The sequence below is a fragment of the Mytilus californianus genome, unplaced genomic scaffold, assembly GCF_021869535.1.
Source record: "Mytilus californianus isolate M0D057914Y unplaced genomic scaffold, xbMytCali1.0.p SCAF_8, whole genome shotgun sequence".
Classification (NCBI taxonomy): domain Eukaryota; kingdom Metazoa; phylum Mollusca; class Bivalvia; order Mytilida; family Mytilidae; genus Mytilus; species Mytilus californianus.
Genome location: NW_026262734.1, coordinates 15783844 through 15804197, shown reverse-complemented (window position 1 = coordinate 15804197; position 20354 = coordinate 15783844). Strand labels below are relative to the sequence as shown.

At 31.4% G+C, this 20354-nt stretch overlaps 1 protein-coding gene across 2 annotated transcripts in view; it reads left to right on the top strand.

Annotated features, from left to right (window-relative positions):
* The first annotated feature begins 202 nt into the window (after window positions 1-202).
* The window catches only part of LOC127711053 (carbonic anhydrase 6-like), a 45457-nt gene continuing 25305 nt past the window's right edge, over window positions 203-20354 (top strand). Inside the window, exons 1-2 of one of the 2 annotated variants that reach the window (XM_052217009.1) lie at window positions 203-285; window positions 14199-14296. In XM_052217009.1, the coding sequence (XP_052072969.1) occupies window positions 14236-14296 (61 nt within the window). In that variant the 5' untranslated portion in view covers window positions 203-285; window positions 14199-14235. The remainder of the gene's footprint in view (window positions 286-14198; window positions 14297-20354) is intronic. The other variant, XM_052217008.1, reaches the window with a different exon arrangement.

The window sequence follows — 20354 nt, the reverse complement described above, 5'->3', positions numbered from 1 at the left end:
TAGATAGCGTCAACCTTATTGTCAATGCGTAAAATGTTTTTTTTTTTTATTAATATTTTGCTTTTAGAAGGGTTTTTTCTTTATATTATGCATTCTGTAATATGTTTATTATAATCATAGGACTTGTACTTATATCATTGTATATGTTGAAGTTTGATATATCTAAATCTGACAAAATTTAAAATGCTGGTACATTATTTTATCACGTGATTATGAGGAGAAACAATCTGCTGACGATACAGCCTATCTAACGACATATAGGTGATTCCTTCCCCTTGCATCAAGGTAAGAAGATTTATGTTGCAAATATGCAAAGACATTTTTGTCATCTTCCAACATTTATCATAAAGTACACAGGGTTTACGCGTTTCATTATATAAATAATATATACTTTAAAGTGCTTCTGAATGTCGTTTTTGGAATTTTATGTTGCATACTATTTTATGTACATAAATTCATATGAAATATAAAAGTTTAAATCAATGTTTTATAAGTTTATATGAAGTATTAGATATAAATCATTATCAGCTTGTTTTAAAAACAGTGAAAATCAATTTTAGTGGTATTAAATCATTTAAACTTTAAAGATATGATACTATATAAATTAAATTTAAAATTGACTCTTTTTATTGGTGAATAATTTATTTGTTTAATAAAAAATACCTCAATATTTAAAAATAAAATTACAGCATACATAATCTAATATGTTACTGTTTTTTTGTTTACATTGTATAACAAATTAGTATCTAACATACCATTTTTTATTTCAAGCTAATGTCATTTTATTTCGGACAGCAGTACTGGTTATTTATTGCATCGTATAAAAAAATATACTTATTATTCAGTCCACAATATAAAAATTGAGACAGGGAGTTATTAATAACTTAAACGTTTAAAGAATTATTCAAAAACAATACAAATATATATGCGCATGTCGTTCCAGTCAGGTCATCTAATGTTATACGTCTTTTATATAATTTAGCTCAGCATAATCACTGTTATGTATGACGATATAACCGGTTTGAGAGAGAAAAAAACCAGCGTCAACTATCACCTACAATATTTAAATATAAAAAAGAAAGAAAGAAGGAACAACTTACTGATTCATATATCTCTCAGTACTATAAATGAAAGCAATAGAGATGTTGGCTAAACATCAATGAGGAAGCAACACAAATAACCAAAAACAGTATATGATAATATGTATTAAAGAAATAATGTCATTGAAATTAATTATTTTTATATATGTGTAATGGCCATCTTTTATAAGTATTTGATTTAATTTTTATCAAATTAAAAAGCTTTATATTTAAAAAAAAAAATGCATAATTCAGGCGATCTTGCTGTTGGTGTCTCGAATCTCGCGAAGGGAACGGTATCGATATGCGAGTTTAGAGCAACTGCTTAATAATGTTTGGATGAATTCCAGGTAATAATGTAAATATCAATAGTTGGAGCGTAAGCAGAAAGTGTATACGTTTCCGTAGCACCTGACTTCACCATTAGTTTTGTTTTATGTTTCAATGTCAATTTTGTTCCCATCGGTAACCGTCTTGTCTATCCTTGGTCCCGAACAGTTTCTTTTCATTTCATCTGTCATATTCGGTCAAGTTGGATAAGACAAGATACATTGGCCTTCCCGCTATCGTTTGATAGTTGATTCCTATTTAAGACCCGTCAACGTATCAACATGAGACACACGGCGGTTATCACTAGTAGAACAGGCACTGTTAACCTTATCGGAGCACATGAGTTTGCCCTCAATCTTTTGTCTTCTGTTTATTATTGTATTAATGTTGTCTCTTAATTGTATTACAAGTATGATTGTCCTTATCTACGTTGTATCTAAATTAATATGTACTCCACATTTATTATATCTCGAAATCGCTATATATCATGATACATATAATACACTAGACGAAGAAAGGAATTAGTCAAATAATGCAAGCTATACTTTTTAATAAAAGACAGTAGGTAGAGTGGTCTTAATAAGACGCAACATTTGTTTATCAATGTTCAAAACACACAACTCCTTTTCTATTACACATACCAAGAGGACAATACTCGACGGACGCAAGAATTCCAAGTGGTGAAGACCGTATTCCAGGCGCTCATTCAGACGGCTGCACATGAGCACCCCTTTGAATTCCAACTGTTTGTAGAAATATCAATTTACCTAACTGAACACATATATTGTCGAGCAAAAGGTTAAGCTTAAAGATATCGCTCTCGGTGCTTTTGTCGCTTGAGTTAGTTTGGTTCTTAACAAGGTAAAGATTTTTCATGATTGAAAACAATTAATTTGTATGTAGATCGATACCTCTGCTGATGGAATATAAGGAACATACCCGTTGGAACGCAAGAACTCCAAGCGGAGGGAGACCGTATGCCAGGTGCTGATTCAGCCGGGTGCGCAAAAGTACCCTTTTGATACCGACTGTTTGTAGAAATATCTAATCTACTCAACTGGACGCATATATTGTCGCAAAATGTCAAGCTAAAAGATATCGCTTTCGGTGTATGTTATTTCTGTTAGTTTGGTGAGACATTAACGGCTGGACTTAAATTCCAACGGGTGAACGATAAAGATTTGCATAATAATGCATTATATTTGCCCTTTTCTTCTAAGTAAGAAGGTTATATAATTTAGCGGGAAAGACATTTGAGTGATCAAATACAATTCCTTTAGAGTTATAACCTGGAATAATGATAGTTGATGCAAATTGTCTTGTTATACTTACATGACGTCTAAAAGTCTATTTGGTAATTTTGTGTTGGTGGTTTGCTGCTTTCGGATGCTTACTCACACGTCAAATTATTTATGTTCAAAACACCTACAGTTCTTTATCTAATTTAAATATTACCACATGAATTTATGCTTTATACTTAGAATAAATAAACTATAACCAATAGTTCCTATACAAAAAAAATAAGAACATAATGTTATAACACAAAAGTGCTGGGTTGTGGGGAAATAAATATTGTGGATTGACAAAATTTCGCTATTTTGAAGCTTCTTTGAATAACATTTACTTTGGTTTAAAGATATTATGCGTTTTGTTGATGAAACTCTGTAGTTGGACACAGACTTCAGTTTAATGTTTGTAGTTTATGTGGTGTAAAGACCAATAACTTTGCGTTTTCGGGATTCAGTTTTCAAATTAGGTACAAAATCAAAGTTGCAACTTCCTGAAAAAAGTTGATCTTTGAGGGGTTTGGTGGTTATTATTTTAATTTCTCCTTTTGGTTGCGACGAACACTACACAATTGATTTGTTTTAAATTATTTGATTTCCAAGATTTTGTTTTGGGAAGTCAATTAAGGAAACGAATGTGATTTATAATGAATCATATCAGATGTATATTTCACTACATGTTTTTACAAAGGTAACTATCTGCAGTTAACAGTGGTGAAGTGTATTGGCGTATTTTGGTATGATGCACTTTGCTATGAATTGTCAATTGATTAAAGTTTTTTCTTTGCTCAAACTAAGGTTGTAATTTTCTCAAAAATATTTGAACTTTGACGGCTTTGACTGTTCTATTTAGGTTTTATTACTCATACAACGTATTTATAGTTATGTCTTTCAAAAGCACAGTTGATGTACAGTGAAAATATACATCAGACATAGGGTCAATTTTTTGTAAATGATAAGTAATTAGTTAACTTACAATTTCATAACAAAATCCTCAATCATTTACAATTACAATTTTTTTTCTTATGCCAGTATTTTAATTAATTTTCCAAAGTAATTTATCAAATTCAAACTTACATTTTAAAATCATAAAAGGAGTGTAGAAGTTAACTTGATAATACTAATATCTTAATTCTGACCTGATGTCATTTTGTAACAAATGTATAATGTAACTATTTATTTGACACCACGACCCAAGCCAAAATTGTTTCCAAATTCTGACCTCAGGACATTTCACACATTAGTTAATTATGATGATTAATTGGATTCTTTTTTGAATGAGGCTTTCTTGTGTTTAAATCTAAAAATACCAATATTTCTTCACATGTATGGTCTGATAACAAATTGAAAGGTTCGTCAAAATTCTTCAAAAAAATGAAAACAGTACTTTATACATTTTATGCGTGCGAGGCGCTTTTCTAGAATGACCTTACCAAGAATGTTTATAGCCGAGTATTTGAAAACCGGGGATATATAAGAACCGAAACGGATGACAATTTATATGTCCATAAAGGACAAATATTTTTAAACGGTCTTTTTCTATTAATAATAATATATGAACTGATGAACATAAACTGTTTTGTATCTTTATAAAATGGTTATGCATATCTTGAAATGGAACATTATAATTTGCTTGAATGTAATTGTGATACTAATTAAAATTCAATTTTAATAACAGGTTATTTAGTATAAAAATAAGAAGATGTGGTATGATTGCCAATGAGACAACTATCCACCCAATTTCAAATGAAGTGGATGTAAAAAGTAAAATCACAAAAATACTGAACTCCGAGGAATATTCAAAAAGGAAAGTCCCTAATCAAATGTCAAAATCAAAAGCTCAAACACATCAAACGAATGGATGTAAGCAACTATAGGCAACCGTACACTTTTCAGTATTATCAATGAGAAAAAAAACAATACTGTATAGTCGGCTATAAAAGGCCCCGATATGGAAAACATGAAACAATTCAATTGAGAAAAAATAACGGCCTAATTCATAACAAAACAATTTACGAAAAACCATTATGACAGACATGAACTATGGGCTTCTGACTTGGGACAGGCACATAAACTATGTGACGGGGTCAACCCTCACCTTACCTAATGCTTGTAATCAACTTAATTATCATTAAAAGCAATTGAAATTATTTTCATTTACAAATTGTGTTAAATTACTTTAATAATTGTGATCAATAATTGTGATCAATTATAGTCAATGATAATTACATTTCCCCAGTTTTGTCAAAGGACGTCTCGTTCTTATTTTCAAAAATTTTATCGGAAAGTAGCAAGACCTTATAGATAAATATTCAGTGTCTACTTAATAAGTTATACAAGATGGTGTTGAGTTATAGATTATAGGTGCTGAAGTTGTGTATCTTTTAATTTTACTTTAGTTTCCCCGTTACTTGTCTTTGTGCTATTGTGTTTCTTTTGGAAGTATGACTTTTGACGTGACTCGGTATTAATGCATTCCGCCATCGGTTTTTATGACTTTTCACTTTGGGCGTTCCTGGTGCAAGTGGGTCCTGAGATGCGATCATTCGGACACAAAGGGTGTTGTTTCTATTTCATTAACCCTTGTACTTATATTATATATACTAAATACGTATCCACAAGCAACGAAAAACAACTTTTTTCTTGGTGACGTCATTTTCAAAATTTTGTAGACGACATGCGCGTCTTGCTAATAAAATTTTAATCCTGGCATCTATGAAAATTTTATTACTATCTACAACATCTTTTTTGTTGGCGTCTTTGTTATATTAATTTGTAGGTTTGTTTGAATTTTTTAGTCAGCTGTGTTGTATGTCTGTGATGTATTTTGACACAGTTTTGGCTGCTGGATCCCAGTTATTGTCACATTAACCTATTATTTCTGCTTGGGTTGCTTATCAATTTTGTCAATATAACGGAATTATAAACAACTGTCATACAAGTTGGGGTTTAGCTTGCTATAAAACAAGGTTTAACCCACCATTCCTTCAGAAGATGTCTGTATCAAGTCCGAAATATGGCAGTTGTTTTTAGCTTGTTCCGTTCATTGATAGCGTTTGAGTTTGTCAGTTTTTATGGACTCCCCGTTTTGGAATTTGCTTTGGAGTTGTGTATTTTTGTTACTTTTGTTTTTATTAGAAGCCGTGATGAATCAATATTTGATGATTTTTTAATGTTCTTACTTTTCACCTGCTTTCCTTCTGAACTTTACGTGTTTATAAGGTTTTGGATTTCCAAATAGTTTGGCTTCGAACATCACTGAAGAGCATTACCCTGGTGCAGTTAAATATGTCTAGATTGTTAATACAACAGATAGTTAGTGGTTTGCTGCAGTTAGCTTTGTATCGTAAAAATGAAGAAAAAAACTATAACTGAGAAAGATGGAAAACGTGGTTACCAAACAAAAATACTTTTCCAAAAATGATAATTAGCTGTCAGCATAAATCTTTAACAGCGAACAAATGTCCTTTTTTTTTATCTAATTCCTGTTTTATCCATCTGTTTTGTTATTAAAATTGTTTTCATCTTGCTTTATATCTAAGTCCTAGTGTGTGATTTTGTGAAGTTATTGCCTTACTATTTTAATATTACCATCTTTTGAGTTGTTTTTAGACCTATGTATTTCTAGTCCCAAACTGGACACTCTACCTTCTAACTTTTGATTCGTACAACATTGATGACCCGGATGTAAACAAAAAGCAAGTCGGGGCACTGGATCATTTGTGTTTTATACTTTGCTTACTTTGTCTCAACTCACAGATCACCATAATAGTTGGATGATCTGGAATGTGTCCTATTCTGTATTGTGTCTTGAGTTTATTAAGTATAAATTAGCATGCGGGGGATGCATGTATTGCAGGGAAATGCTCAACTTGTCGACTCACCCGGTCTTCACCATTCGATTCTCTCTGGTGCTTTACATGGCTTGTATATTTCAAATAGATTTACAAGATTAAAACATCAGTTAACAACTGTTTCTTCTTACTTATAGTCTTCATAGTTCTGTCTCGCTGGTAATCTGAGTTTTAACTTTTGTCTGGTTTTGTTGTTGCATGTTTTTATATGCTCTTTGACCTATTTCTTGTCATCTGTACACTGTACTTGTAAATCAAAGGCTCGCATTCTTCTTAGATAAACTACTTCAACGCTACAAGAAAACAAGAACCTTTATATCTAGCCATATCATTTGTTAATAATCATTTACAGAGAATATTGTGTCTATCACATCATATATTCATATTCTTTATAAAACCAGTGCTCTTCAATAAATTTGAATTCTATGTCATATTTTACAAAGGATTTTACTTTGACTGAGAGTTCTTTTCTATAATAGTTTGGTCTGTTTTCGTTTTTATAGCTTCTTACGATTTTAAATATTCTTATATCCGATGCCTGCATTGCTTGGCATATCGCTGTAACTAAAGCATGAAAGATCTTGATACACCAGGAATGGACTCATTTTGGGTAACGATATTGAACCTATTTACTCCGACTAGAAGTTACATGTATTATAATACGTGAAAACACGAATCCCTATACAAAACAAATTTGTTAGCTGTTTTAATTTGGAATCAATAATATGGGGTTGTACACGAGAAAACAATAGATTACCGAAAGATAACTCAATTTATAGCGTTTTTAATGTTTGATAGTTTAGCAAAACGGACCCGATGTCTGTTTAAGAAGTGTTCTTGATTTATCAATTACCCCTTCTTATATATATCTTTGCGGAAATACATACTTTAGTAATCAATATTTAATAGAAATCTATTTATGTGCTCGAACAATTCCATCTGTTATTTCTGCAACGGAATTAATCAATTAAAATCATAGGCAAACTGAGTGTTCTAATGCAATTAAAAGACTAGGATAGATGTAAGAAAATTCAAAGTAAAGTTTTTTACATTGTTTTATAACTATTTCGAAATGTAAGGTCTTTTAAGATCTGTAACTCGAACTTTCCACCAATGTAACGCAACACAACCAACCCAAAGTTGTTTGTAAAAAAAACTGTGTTTTTAGGCATTACTCAAAAAGACTGTCTGATTTACCAAGATATGATACACTTGTTCACTATTACGATGTTACTTATTTGATCATATTCTATGTTAAAAGTTTACCCGTATTAACGAAATTACCATTTAGACAATACGTTCTGGCATAAACAGTTGTGCAATGGTTTTGGGCAGATGGAATGTAAAGTTGACAATAGAAAAACTGATTCATCGGCTTTGTTAAAGATCCTCGATGATAGTTCTGCTTTAAATAAGTTTAGGAAAACAGTCTGGATATAAAGTAGTATTGTTTTATTTGTGGTATTCTTTCTTGCAATTTAAAAAAAAAAGGGTATATCAGATGTAAGCACATTATGAATACAGGGAACAGCAGTTTACTGATCGCATACATCGATCAAGAAGAATAATCGAGGTAACACGCACACTGCGAAAATCGCATGAACTCCAAAAGGAGCGAGACCGAGTGTATCGACTGTGTCACTGTGATATGCGTGGATCAACCACCATGCAAATCCCCACTTAGTCAAAATGTCACAATCAGGAATGAGAAAGAATCGGTGATTGCAGGATTAGTCAACTATTCTTGTATCTAAAGAATTAGGACTGCGAAATCATGTCGCTAGTGAGGTCAGCAACGGATATATCGTATCGGTCAACCAATTCGTGATGATGATCGTAAAACTTATGAGGTGTCTATTTCAGATGGTCTTCCTCATAACTTAGTTAGAACAGTGTTTGTGTAAAATAGAATTATTTAGTGAAGTGACAGCAATTGTCAGCAATTAAGAAGATTGTCAGTGCCAGTTTAAATACGACTCTTAGTTAGAATAGTAATCCACATGATACAACTTATATGTTGTAGATCAAAATGTCACGCATTCATTATTTCTACTAAGTTGAAATTATTATATGAATCAGTGTACTTCTTAACAATTAGTTTTTGTCGACTTAAAACAGGACACGTGTTTACCAGTAGAAGTCACACAGTCATTCGTATGTTCGATTTCTAATACACCTCCATATATATGACGTCATTTATATCATATCCACCTGCGCAGTATATATTTTTGATTCATTGACAAAATGTTTTAGAATCAAAGCTAAAAATACTTCATTGAACATATATGTGATTTATGTCTTTATAATCAATCAGTAAACACTATAAACAGATGATTTTCATAAAATAGTAAAGTGTGGACGAATTTAACTTAAGGATGTACTTAGGTCAGGTTTAGGAATTTTTGTCAGATGTTCGGACTCCTTTTTGTTTTTTTGTTTTTTTTTTTCTATCGATACAGGGTAAAATATTTTGCCCTATAACACCCATTTTTCTTTTCATATAAGACTTCAATAGCTCATAAAAGTTCATTTTACCAAGATTTAAGCAGATTCTATATTTCTTTTCTTTCGATTTGAGACCAAATTAATACCAATTAATATAAGTTATAAGTCCGAGTCAGCCTTTTCTCGCCATTTAAAAAAAAATAAATATGCCATAACCTATCAATATTTTTAGCTTATTTTGTTTTTTAATTAATGCTCTTCTGACTTATAGTATCAATTTTAAATTCTAGATTTTTTTAATTTCACCTAAGTTCACCCTTAAGTACAATTGGGATTTTCCCCCTCATGTCCACGGAAATTAAACTGTATATATTATATAATTTGATGCGACTAAAACCATATGAATTCAATAAATTAATCATTTTTGATGTCAGAAATTACAAAAATGTCAGTAATTCATTTTTATTTGACATTTTTAATTTTGATTTTAATGTTAAGCTTTGCATGATTTATATTATATCTATTTATATATGCACGTGTTAATTGGGCATATATTTACGTAAAACATACATTCAATCCAATTTAGTTATTAAAAAAGTGCCCCTTAATTATTTCTCTTCGATTAATGTATCGTTGTCTTTACAGTCACCGTTGTCTTTTGTTGTATATAACGGAGAGTGTAAGTGTCCAAAGAAATGTCTTAATGTTAAATTATAGATAGTAGTTGTTTAAGATGATGTTATTTTGTGACTTGAAACAAAAATAATTCATTGTCCAATTACCAAAAGAGTGGCGAAAGATACCAAAGGGACATTCAAACTATTAAAAACTTACAACGCCATGGCAAAAAAAAAACGAAAAGACCAACAGACAAACAGACAAACAACAATATACAAAATATAACATAGAAAACTAAAGACTGAGTAACGCGACCCCCACCAAAAACCGGGGTGATCTCAGAGGCTCAGGAAAGGTAAGCAGCTCTTGCTTCACATGTAGTTTAAGATGATGTAAATGCGCGACTTAAAAAATAGTTCATTGTCCAATTACCAACTTTTTTTCCAATTAAAGTCTTTTTTGCATAAGGAACAACAACGTAGTAACGTGTATGCCTGCTTAAATAAAGCAATGGAAGCCAGCATGGTCTATTTCAAGCATCTTATTTTTTTTTGGTGCAACACACATTTAGGAAAATGTTGCAAAATATGTTTCCACAGGTTGGCGAGGGAATGGATATAGTTTGTCCAACTTAGGGTTTTGCCTATGTCCTAAACAAAACTCTAAAATTGTAAACACACTTGTTAATTAGAAAATGTACTAATGCGTTGAAAAAATAACATTATGCCAAACATAGCAGTTTATGCTACAGTGAAAAAATGCATGGTTCTTCATCTGTAAATAAAATGGTTTTTTTTAACATTGAGTCTTTGAACTTAATATAATTTATTAATAATTTACTGGTACTTCGTTGTTGTTGTGTGTAATACCAAATTAGTTTGATTAAGTCTACAATAGATAAACTCTGTCCAAATCTCGTATAGCGATAAAGAAGAGAGAAATCAAGGCAACAAATAAAACTGAGGGGTTCGCAAAAACTCTGAAAACATCGCGACCGGGTGCGTAGATATGGTAAGCGTCTCCTGCTATACATGCTTCACCCGCCATGCTCAGTCAAAATTTCACAGTCGGGAATAAGACACACTCGATAAAACTACAGATCAGACAACTATACTGCTATATTAGAATCGAAGACCGCAAAATCATGTCCCCAATGAGTTAGATTCGGTCGATTAGGTTGCCTTCTTAGTTTTTATTCGTATCTTTCTTAAATTTGGATGGATATTACAAAAAAAGAGGAATGACTGCTGAATGCATAACAAGCAATAAAAATCAGAAAAAGATAAGCATTATAATAACGAAATAAATAGCAAAAGTTTTACAGATCGAGGATTCAAGAAAAAGGGATTGACGCGTTATTGTGATATAAACAAAATCGGTGAGTGCAGCTAGGCTAAAAAATGACGGTTGTATGCCAAAAAAAATCAAACTTATAAAGGGACATGCGATAACGCATAGATCAGAAAGTACAAAATAGATTTTGTTATAGACACTTTTTGATTTTTTTTATCAGTGGTTGTTACAGAACTCGAAATCTTTAAGAGCAGCGTTTCTTATAATTGAAATCACAAATTTGCAGGCTGTAGATGAGAGTAAATATAATATAATATTATAATAAAATAATTACAAATTGCTTCCTGAAAAAGAAACCCAACCTAGCAGTATAACCATAGCTGTATTTCCCAATTATATTCCGTTTAACAAATAACCATGTTTCGTTCTACTTTTTAAAACTGCTCCTGTTTCTATACATGGTTAAACAAAATGAATAACCTTATGAAGGTTATTTCATCATAGGACATCATGAGTTCATCGACTTTCAAAAAAATTGTTGTAATGAATGATATAAAGTTTAAATTTAACAAAAATGGTTCCGTCACTTTTTGTACAAAACTATCTGCCTTTACATTCACAAATATATTTAATTAAATGATACACGAAATTGTAATAGCGAGACTATTAAACTTTGTCATGTAAGGTGTGGAAGATTTATCAATTAAATCACAGACTTACTATATATAATTATTTATTTAGTCAGTGGTGTCTGATTTATGATTGAATGCTACTTCAAAGACTTATTCATTCAAATTAAATTTCTTATGTCATATCTATGTCAGTGTGTCATTTTTTTATGGAATAACATTTACTAAGGTCCACTGCACATTAATTGTAATTAGAGCGTGACCGTGGGTATTGTTTGTCCTACCGTTTTATGAATTAAATGTACAAGTGTTGATAGTTCAAACTAAATACACGATGATTATTGCTTTCCAATGTCGCCAATGTTATTGTTTCTGTGTACGTAAACTGTCAATTTTGTTTGACTTCACATGTACGGCCTTTCAAAGAGTTGGCACCAAAAATACAACCAGCAAAGCAAATGTTTCAAGGGAAAATGTACCTTATAGATTAGGAAAGCCTTTAAACAAACATCTGATTTCTTGTCCTGGTTTGGATTGAGTTTGGTCCTTTTTGGTTTAATCAGTTTTTTGTTTCAGGTTTTGGATTTTCAAAACATGAGACTTAGAGCATCATTGAAGAGACATTGATTGTCAAAATGCTTACTTTGTGGAGTATTTGATAATCGTTAATGTGCCTTTTATCGAAAATTACGTCTAGAAATTTACAATGAGGGTCGGTTTAGAACAAAATTTACGACAAAAGAGATGATTTCAGTTCCCAATTTCCATATCTATGAAGCAACAATTAAGCAGCGCCTGCATATGCAGTATTTATCCCCTAGTTGATACGATATTCCAGATCTTGCATTTACTATCATGATGTCCTTGGAATATGATTGAAGATTACAAGGAAGCTATTGAACTAAGAGTTCCAAGCGAGGAAATTAAAATCATCCCTTCGAATATTTTACGGAAGCCATCACGAGTTGTTTGACGGTTATGGAATATCTGACATAGAAGACGACGTTTATGTTCCAATTGTCGTAACCACAATACCGTCCTCTTTTCCTCGAATGTGACCTACCGAATTAGACTTATCACAGGGTTTGTTTTTACATGAGCAACACGTCAGAGTATACATGTGGAGTAGGATCTGCTTACCCTTCCGGAGCACATAAGATCACTCCCGATTTTTTTTGTGGGGGTGTCATGAAACAAATCAAGGTAATAGACAAAAACGAAGTGAATCGTATACCTCCAAAAAGGAGCAAGAACGGGTTTGTCTACGGGGTAAGAGTATCCTGATATACATGCATCACCCGCCATGCGAATTTACACTCAACCAAAATCGGAAATACCCAGTATGATGCAATAGGTAAAATTACAAGCTAAAGGTCCAAGACCGCGAAATATGTCGCTAACGAGTTGAGACACAGACATATCGTATCGGTTAAACAAGTTAGTGAGGATGACCGTAAAAGGTAGGTAGTGTCGATTTCAGTCGTTTTTCGACATAACTCAAATGGAGTAGATTTTGTGTAAGGAAAACATCCCTTGTAATAAAAAAAGTGTTAACATACTTGAGCGTAACGTATTAACTGATATATGCAAATGCCATACGATGGAGCAGAGAGTATGTAACTGCTTGTAAATGGAATGATGACAATTGGAAAGTTGAAATCATCACGTTTGTCATATATTCTAGTTTATAGTTGTCCATCCGAGTCAATATCGAGGAAAATGTAAAGATATGAAGCAAAAACTTCTCCTTTTGTAGTTTCCTTTATCTCAAGTCACTAGGATATATGAGATGTAAGCACTCATTGGGATATGGTCTGTTAAGCGACAGAACATCATCAATATATCTGAAAATGTGATAAATAACCATTGCAATATATATTTTATATTTGAAAAGTTCTTTATGAATTTTGCATCATATGAGTACAAAACAAAGTCGCCCGGTAGTGCACAATACTGTATTTGGTGAAAAATCTAGACTCAAACGATCAAAAAACTTAAGAGTTTGTGCAATTAACTCATCTTTTTGTTTTATCCCGTGATTTGGATCGTTAAATAGATTTACAACATTTTAACTTCGGTCAACTGTAGTTGCCTAAGTTAGTATAAATTAAGCTTATTGTTTTTTCTTTTTTTCATGTCGAGTCTTTTATAGTCAATCTATACGGTCTTGGTTTTGGTCATTGTGAATGACCGAACATTACCATATGGTTGTTGACATCATCGTCCGTTGCTCTTTGGAAGAAAATTATCTCAATTGCAATCAGACCTAATCTCTTTATTTTCATATATATACATATAAATTATATCAGTTCTGTTAAAATGTTACAATATATGTCTGTACATTATTCAGATTTTCGGAAAAAAATAAATTCCGCCAGGAATGAAAGGCAGAAACTTTGTTTACCCACTTTGCAGTAAGTCGAATATTTCAAAAGGATTAAAATGAGCTTTTTGTTTACCAGCACCAGCAGCATCGTTACATTCACCTTATTACTCAAACTATGGTCACAGTCAATTGGTTGTTTGTCATTTTGACATATTTCATTACAAGTTTGATTTGTATATATCTAATAATTGCAAATTTGAATAATTCATCATTACAAATTTTAATTTGATTGAATTTTTAATGAATTGTATATTTACCTTCTATGTATGTTGTGTCAGGCAGTACTCTAGCTGAACGTTGAGAGAACCAGGTGTAATGGGGGAGTTATCGGTGATGCTTACTTTGAGTCTTCTCTATGGAAATATAATTGATCCAAGTAAGTCAATTATACAGAGATAATGTTTTCTTACAATTAGATGTAAACATTTTACTTGTACCTTTAGATTTTCATATTGGTATACTAGTAAAACTGTTTCAAGTCTTGATTGTAAAGTCCATTTCTTTTCTCTATATGTTTGTACGAATAAAATGTGCAAAAACATTTCAAAACAAATTTTGGTTTTGCATTTTTAGGATAATAAACTAAACGGATAATTATTTTTTTCAGAAAATATCTTTTATTCTTATTATCCTAAGTTTCGGGTATCTTTTGGGTTGTTTTTTATGTTAAATGCTATTATAATCAAGAATACGGTATGAGAGCATTTTGAAAAGTTTTCAGAAACGAAAAATTAACCAGCTTGTGAATTTTGTACGTAAAAAGAACGTTTATTATAACTTTTCGCTCGTAATAAAGTGTTTTTTTTTTCTTTCTTTAGATGGCACACTTTTTAATATATTAAGCTTAGTTGATGCAATAGGGCAAGAAAATCGTTTCTTTTTATCGCTATTGCTCTTGGTCTAGTTGTATTATAATCAGTTAGACGATACTATAAAGCTATACATTATAATAATTAATTTCAAGCATGTAGACAACTGATGAAAATTAATATTTTGTGTTACGTTATAACTATTATGAATACAAATATCGCACTGTATTGATGATAAATCCTGTGCAGCCCATTTTTACGTCACATAATTAAACCACAGAACTGAAAAAGTTTAATTCCTGTCTGATATATGAGGGTCTAGAAGAGATTAACAGATTAGTTAATAATTGACTAAAATAGGGAATAAAGGGCACACAAAAGAAATAGAGATTAATATAGAGCTAAGATATAAAAAAAAAGAAAAAAATGCCGAACTCCACGGCAAATTCAAAAGGGGAAGTCCATATAAACTGACAAAATCAAACGTTATCAACCAACAAAACGAGTGGAAAACAACTGTCATATTCCTGACTTGGTACAGACGTTTCCAGACGAAAATGCTGGATTAAATTGTTTGTTTTTGTTGCAGTTCAGTGTTTCTGTTGTTCCTTTGTTTTCCTCTTATAGTTGATGTGTTTCCCTCGGTTTTGATTTGTAACCCGAATTTGTTTTCGCTCAATCGATTTATGACTATTGAACAGCGGTATACTACTGTTGCCTTTATTCATAGCTAGAAAAACCTCCCACTTGTATGACATTGGTTTATAATTCCGCTATATTGACAAGATTGGGTGAGTAACAAACAAGATATAATAGGTTAATGTGACAATAATTGGGATGCAGCAGCCAAAACTGTGTAAACATACATCACAGGCTTACAACACAACTGACTAAAACATTATAGAGAAAAAGCTTAAAAGTCAAAGGAGATTCCCCATCCAGACCATCATATAATTATATCTGCTATAATTGATAATTTGCTCTATGACAAAACCCTGTCATGTCATTGCTTTATATGAAGGGCACTTCTCTTTCACTTTGGTAATAAAAAAAGCAATTAAAGTCAACATACAACCTAATTTGTATGATGTATTCACATAGTTGTATACCATTTGTCTAACAGTTGCTATTTACATCGTATCTATTTTAATTTTTCATGCTTTCAAGGAAAGTAACAGATTCTCTGTGAACAAGTTTACTTGCATAATACTATATATGTAAAAAGTCTAAGTGTGTAAACGTTTTTTGATTACATCGCAAATAGTTTCGGTTATAGGTTCGTAAGTCTTACGATATTGATTAGGACTTTTTCTTTCCGTCTCTAATGATTATTAATCAGACAGAACTATTAAAGTGTTTGTTTTGTATATTAGATATAGATAAGAAATTAAGTTATCGACAGGTTGTATGTATTTTTATAAGAACTAATTGCAACCCTTTAGTATAAGATTGTCCTCTATTGTTATGAATCACATTGTATGGCCAAACTAAATTAAGATCAGTTAAAGTTCCATTTGTTGGAAAAATTAGATTAGACTTATATTTACATTTCTATGTAGCAACATTCCAGCAGCGCCTGCATACAGAGTGTATATCTCCCAATTGATACGATATTCCCGGGCTTGTAATTCCTATCATGATTTCCTTGATAGAGGATTGCTGCTCCCAAGGAAGCTATTAAACCAAGAGTTCCAAATGGTGAAGTTGAAATCATCCCTTCGTAAATTTTACGGACGCCATCACGAGTTGGTTGATCGTTATGGAATAACCGTTTCACAGATGATATCGGATATGTTCCTTATGTCGTAACTACAATACCCTTCCCTTTTCACGAATGTAACCTACCGAATTAGACTATTTACCGGATTTGTAATAAAATAAGCTACACGATGGGTGCCCCATGTGGAGCAGGATCTGCTTACCCTTCCGGAGCACCTGAGATCATCCCCAGTTTTTGGTGGGGTTCGTGTTGCTTAGACGTTAGTTTTCTATGTTGTGTCATCTGTACTATTATTTGTCTGTTTGTCTTTTTATTTTTGGCCATGACGTTGTCAGTTTGTTTTCGATCTATGAGTTTGAATGTCCATCTGGTATCTTTCGTCCCTCTTTTATACAAAAAGCAATATTTACAATTTTCTAGATTTTGATATTTTAGTTTCATATGTAAAACTACATGCAAACATTAAAGAGATCATGTTTCGTATCCTGTTGTTAATTTACTTTTGTAGATCGTGCAGTTCTTTTGGCTCGTATGAATGTGTGTATATATCCTAAATTGTTCGCTACTCCCATGTCTGTAATGAAGTTTAAAATATCAATAAACATAATAGATGTATAACTGGTAAATTGATAAAGGAACCCACAAAGTAATTAAATCTTTGCTAAATTCTTTTTTTAATACAAAGATTTGTGTGGGAAGTTTGGAGGTACCTGCAGAAATCTTATTACAAACGGAATATTACATCCAAGTTTTACGATGATATTGTTCATAGATCCCTCAGATTTAGATACGATCCATGTAAACTTATTGATCCCTGAAAAAAACTTATTCTTAACGATTATTATCTGCTGATTATCTTTTGGTCTAATTCTTTTTCTGCCATGGCGTTGTAAGATTATTTTCGACTTATGAGTTTGAATTTTCCTTTGGTATCTTTCGCCTCTTTTTCAGTCTGAGCGATTTGCAATTTTTTAAGCACAAATTACATAATTTTCATGAATTGAAATTTGCAGACAAAATGTTTTATTTGATATGCCAATATCAAGGATCTTGTACTGAAAGTCCGAGCTATGGTACAAATCAAGTGGGAGTAAAGAACCTCAAAATAAAATCAATCCATCAATCCGAGTTTTTTCGGCTATAAAGTGTTGATAGGTTAGATATCTATAAGACATCAGTTTCAAACGTTTTAAGTTTGTCACATGCATCTTTAAATTTTGAATTTTTTTTACATTATTCGTACTTCAACATTGTTTTATGTACTTGTGCCATTTTAGCTCAGCAAGAATGATGGATTAAATATAGGAATTAATTTTGTGGTAGCTTTCGTGACAGGAAAAGAAACCATATCCGCTAACCAAACAGTTTGGGTTCGATTTTAACTAGTTTTATACATTTTTTTCACAATGTAAACATGCTCTTTTTTTGTTTAACTAGAAACACATATCAAATGACATGTATATTAAAATTAATTTTACGCAGACCTCAATGAGGAAACATCAAACAAACTATAGATTATGCAATACGTTTAGTAGTAAAGGGTTATAATTCGCGAAATTAAACATGCAAATAATTAGGAAAGATAAACAAAAGTGCTTATGCACATTCAATGAAAAATACGGAGGCTTAAATTACATATCTCTTCTTTTTCTTGTATGAATTAAACTAGTCTTAAGTTTTGTAAACACAAAATTACATGACTAGCAAAGCCTTCTTATTTTTCATTCAATGTGCATAATCACTTTTGTTCGTCTTTTCTTATTATCTGTATGTATGCTTTAATTTCCCGAATTAAACATTTTGTTACAAAGTTAATGTGACTTTTAACTTAGATTTCCACATCTGAAAAAAGGATTGAAGAGTTGGTAGCTATCTTCAATTTCACAAATTTTTGTTACAAATGTGAGCAGAAAATAAAATAACATGACTAGCAGCTACTAAACACATTCTTAAAGAAGATACTTAATATTAAGCAAGTTCGACCAGCAAATGTAATTTACTTAAGTTGTTAAATAACCTATCATTTTGTTCAACCTACAAATAAATAAAGAGGATCATGTAAATCCAAATTGGAATAGATTGCAAAGTGTATACAAACCTTAAGACTAGTGTTGATTCACACAAGAAAAAGAAGAGATATGTAAATTAAGCCTCCCCATTTATTATTCAATTTGCAATTTTTTTTATTGTCTTTCCTAATTATCAGTATGTCTTAATTTCGCGAATTATAACCCTTTACAGTTATTGCATAACCTATAGTAAGTTTGATGTGTCCTATCTGTATGCTTTAATTTCCCGAATTATAATCCTTTACTACTGAACGTATTGTATAACCTATACAGTTTTAAGTTTTATGTTTCCTCGTTATTAATAGTAAGTTCAAGTACATTCTTTATTTATAAATTACTTTGTACTGTAACTCAGTTCAGGTTATAAAAAAATAGTGTTAACATTAAGTATTTCTTCTCATTTTATTTGAGTCAGAACAGTTGATAGTTATTTGTGAATTTTTTTTATTTTTTTCTTAATCATAAAGCATTAAGATAATAGCAAATTTGTGTTCCAATTTTTCTTTTGTCAAAACGGTATGAATTTTTGTTTAATATTGCTATCAATTAAGTGGAATGTTGACCACAAACTCACTTCATTCATGCCAATATATCTTCATTCATTTGTCATGTTTGTCATTTTTGAAAATGCAGTACTAAAATGAACCATTTTCAAGAAGAAAAAAATCAGATGACTAATGTTGTAAAATAATATAAGTCGGTGAGGGTTAAGATTGAACACGGTCATAAGTACATGTGCCTCTCCTACGTCTGAAACCCCGCTGGTGATTTTCATGTTATATCTGAATGTAGATTGTAGATAAGCTGTCGATGGCAGTTCTTTGATTATTGTTGTTTATAACGGGTTTTTTTTTTCTTTTAGACTCAAGACATTAAAGAACATGTTTTGTCTTGTGATTATCATTTAGTTGAGTGTCTGTCTCCATGACGAAAAACCAACATCTCGTATTTCAGAATTAATCAACGACTTTTAAAATCATAATATATTAAATATTCTTTCTGAGAGCAGATCATAGATCTAAACAGATGGATCAGCGTTAATGACATTGTTTTTGTAAGATGAAATACATAAGAAAATTTAAAAATGCTTCACAATTGTTACTGCAGGAGTATTAAATTGCTTGATTAAGCAACCAACCCAACCTGTTAAACATAATTTTAATATCACCACATTTAACAATATCAATTATGAAACGGCAATCGAATTATTTAATATTCCACATGTTTCAAGCAAAGAATATATTTCACTTTTCTTAATATAGGAAGCATTAACTATGTTGGTTATTTTAAGATGACACAAGAAAATTTTATTTGACAAGGCTGCTATATTTAAAACACATTTTCGTGACCGAATCTGACCTTTTATAAAGTTCTTTTTCAACTGCCCAAATATTTACCTGGCTATTTATTTGTATTATTTAGTATTTTTAATGTATACAATAATATATTCATTTTTGTCGTTATTTTTATTCATTTTTATCTTATTTTATTTATTTTTTTAAGAAAAAAACGTAATCTACATTTCGCATTTATCATGTACTGAAACTGCCATCTTGTCATTTAGCTTACATCTATTTTTTTGGTTAATGAACATGGTTGTGCATTAAAGTTGTCCCACCTATGAGGTTAGTGTTATGGTACGTCGACATTCATACAAACTTGGAGTTCGGTATTTTTGTGAATATAAATATAAAAAGATGTGGTATGATTGCCCATGAGACGACTATTCACCAAAATTCAAATGACGAAGATAAAAGCAACTAGATATCATTGAGATGGGAGCCATCTCTGTGGGCCCCGCTGTGAATAATGTGTGGTAAAAAATTTGTATCTTTA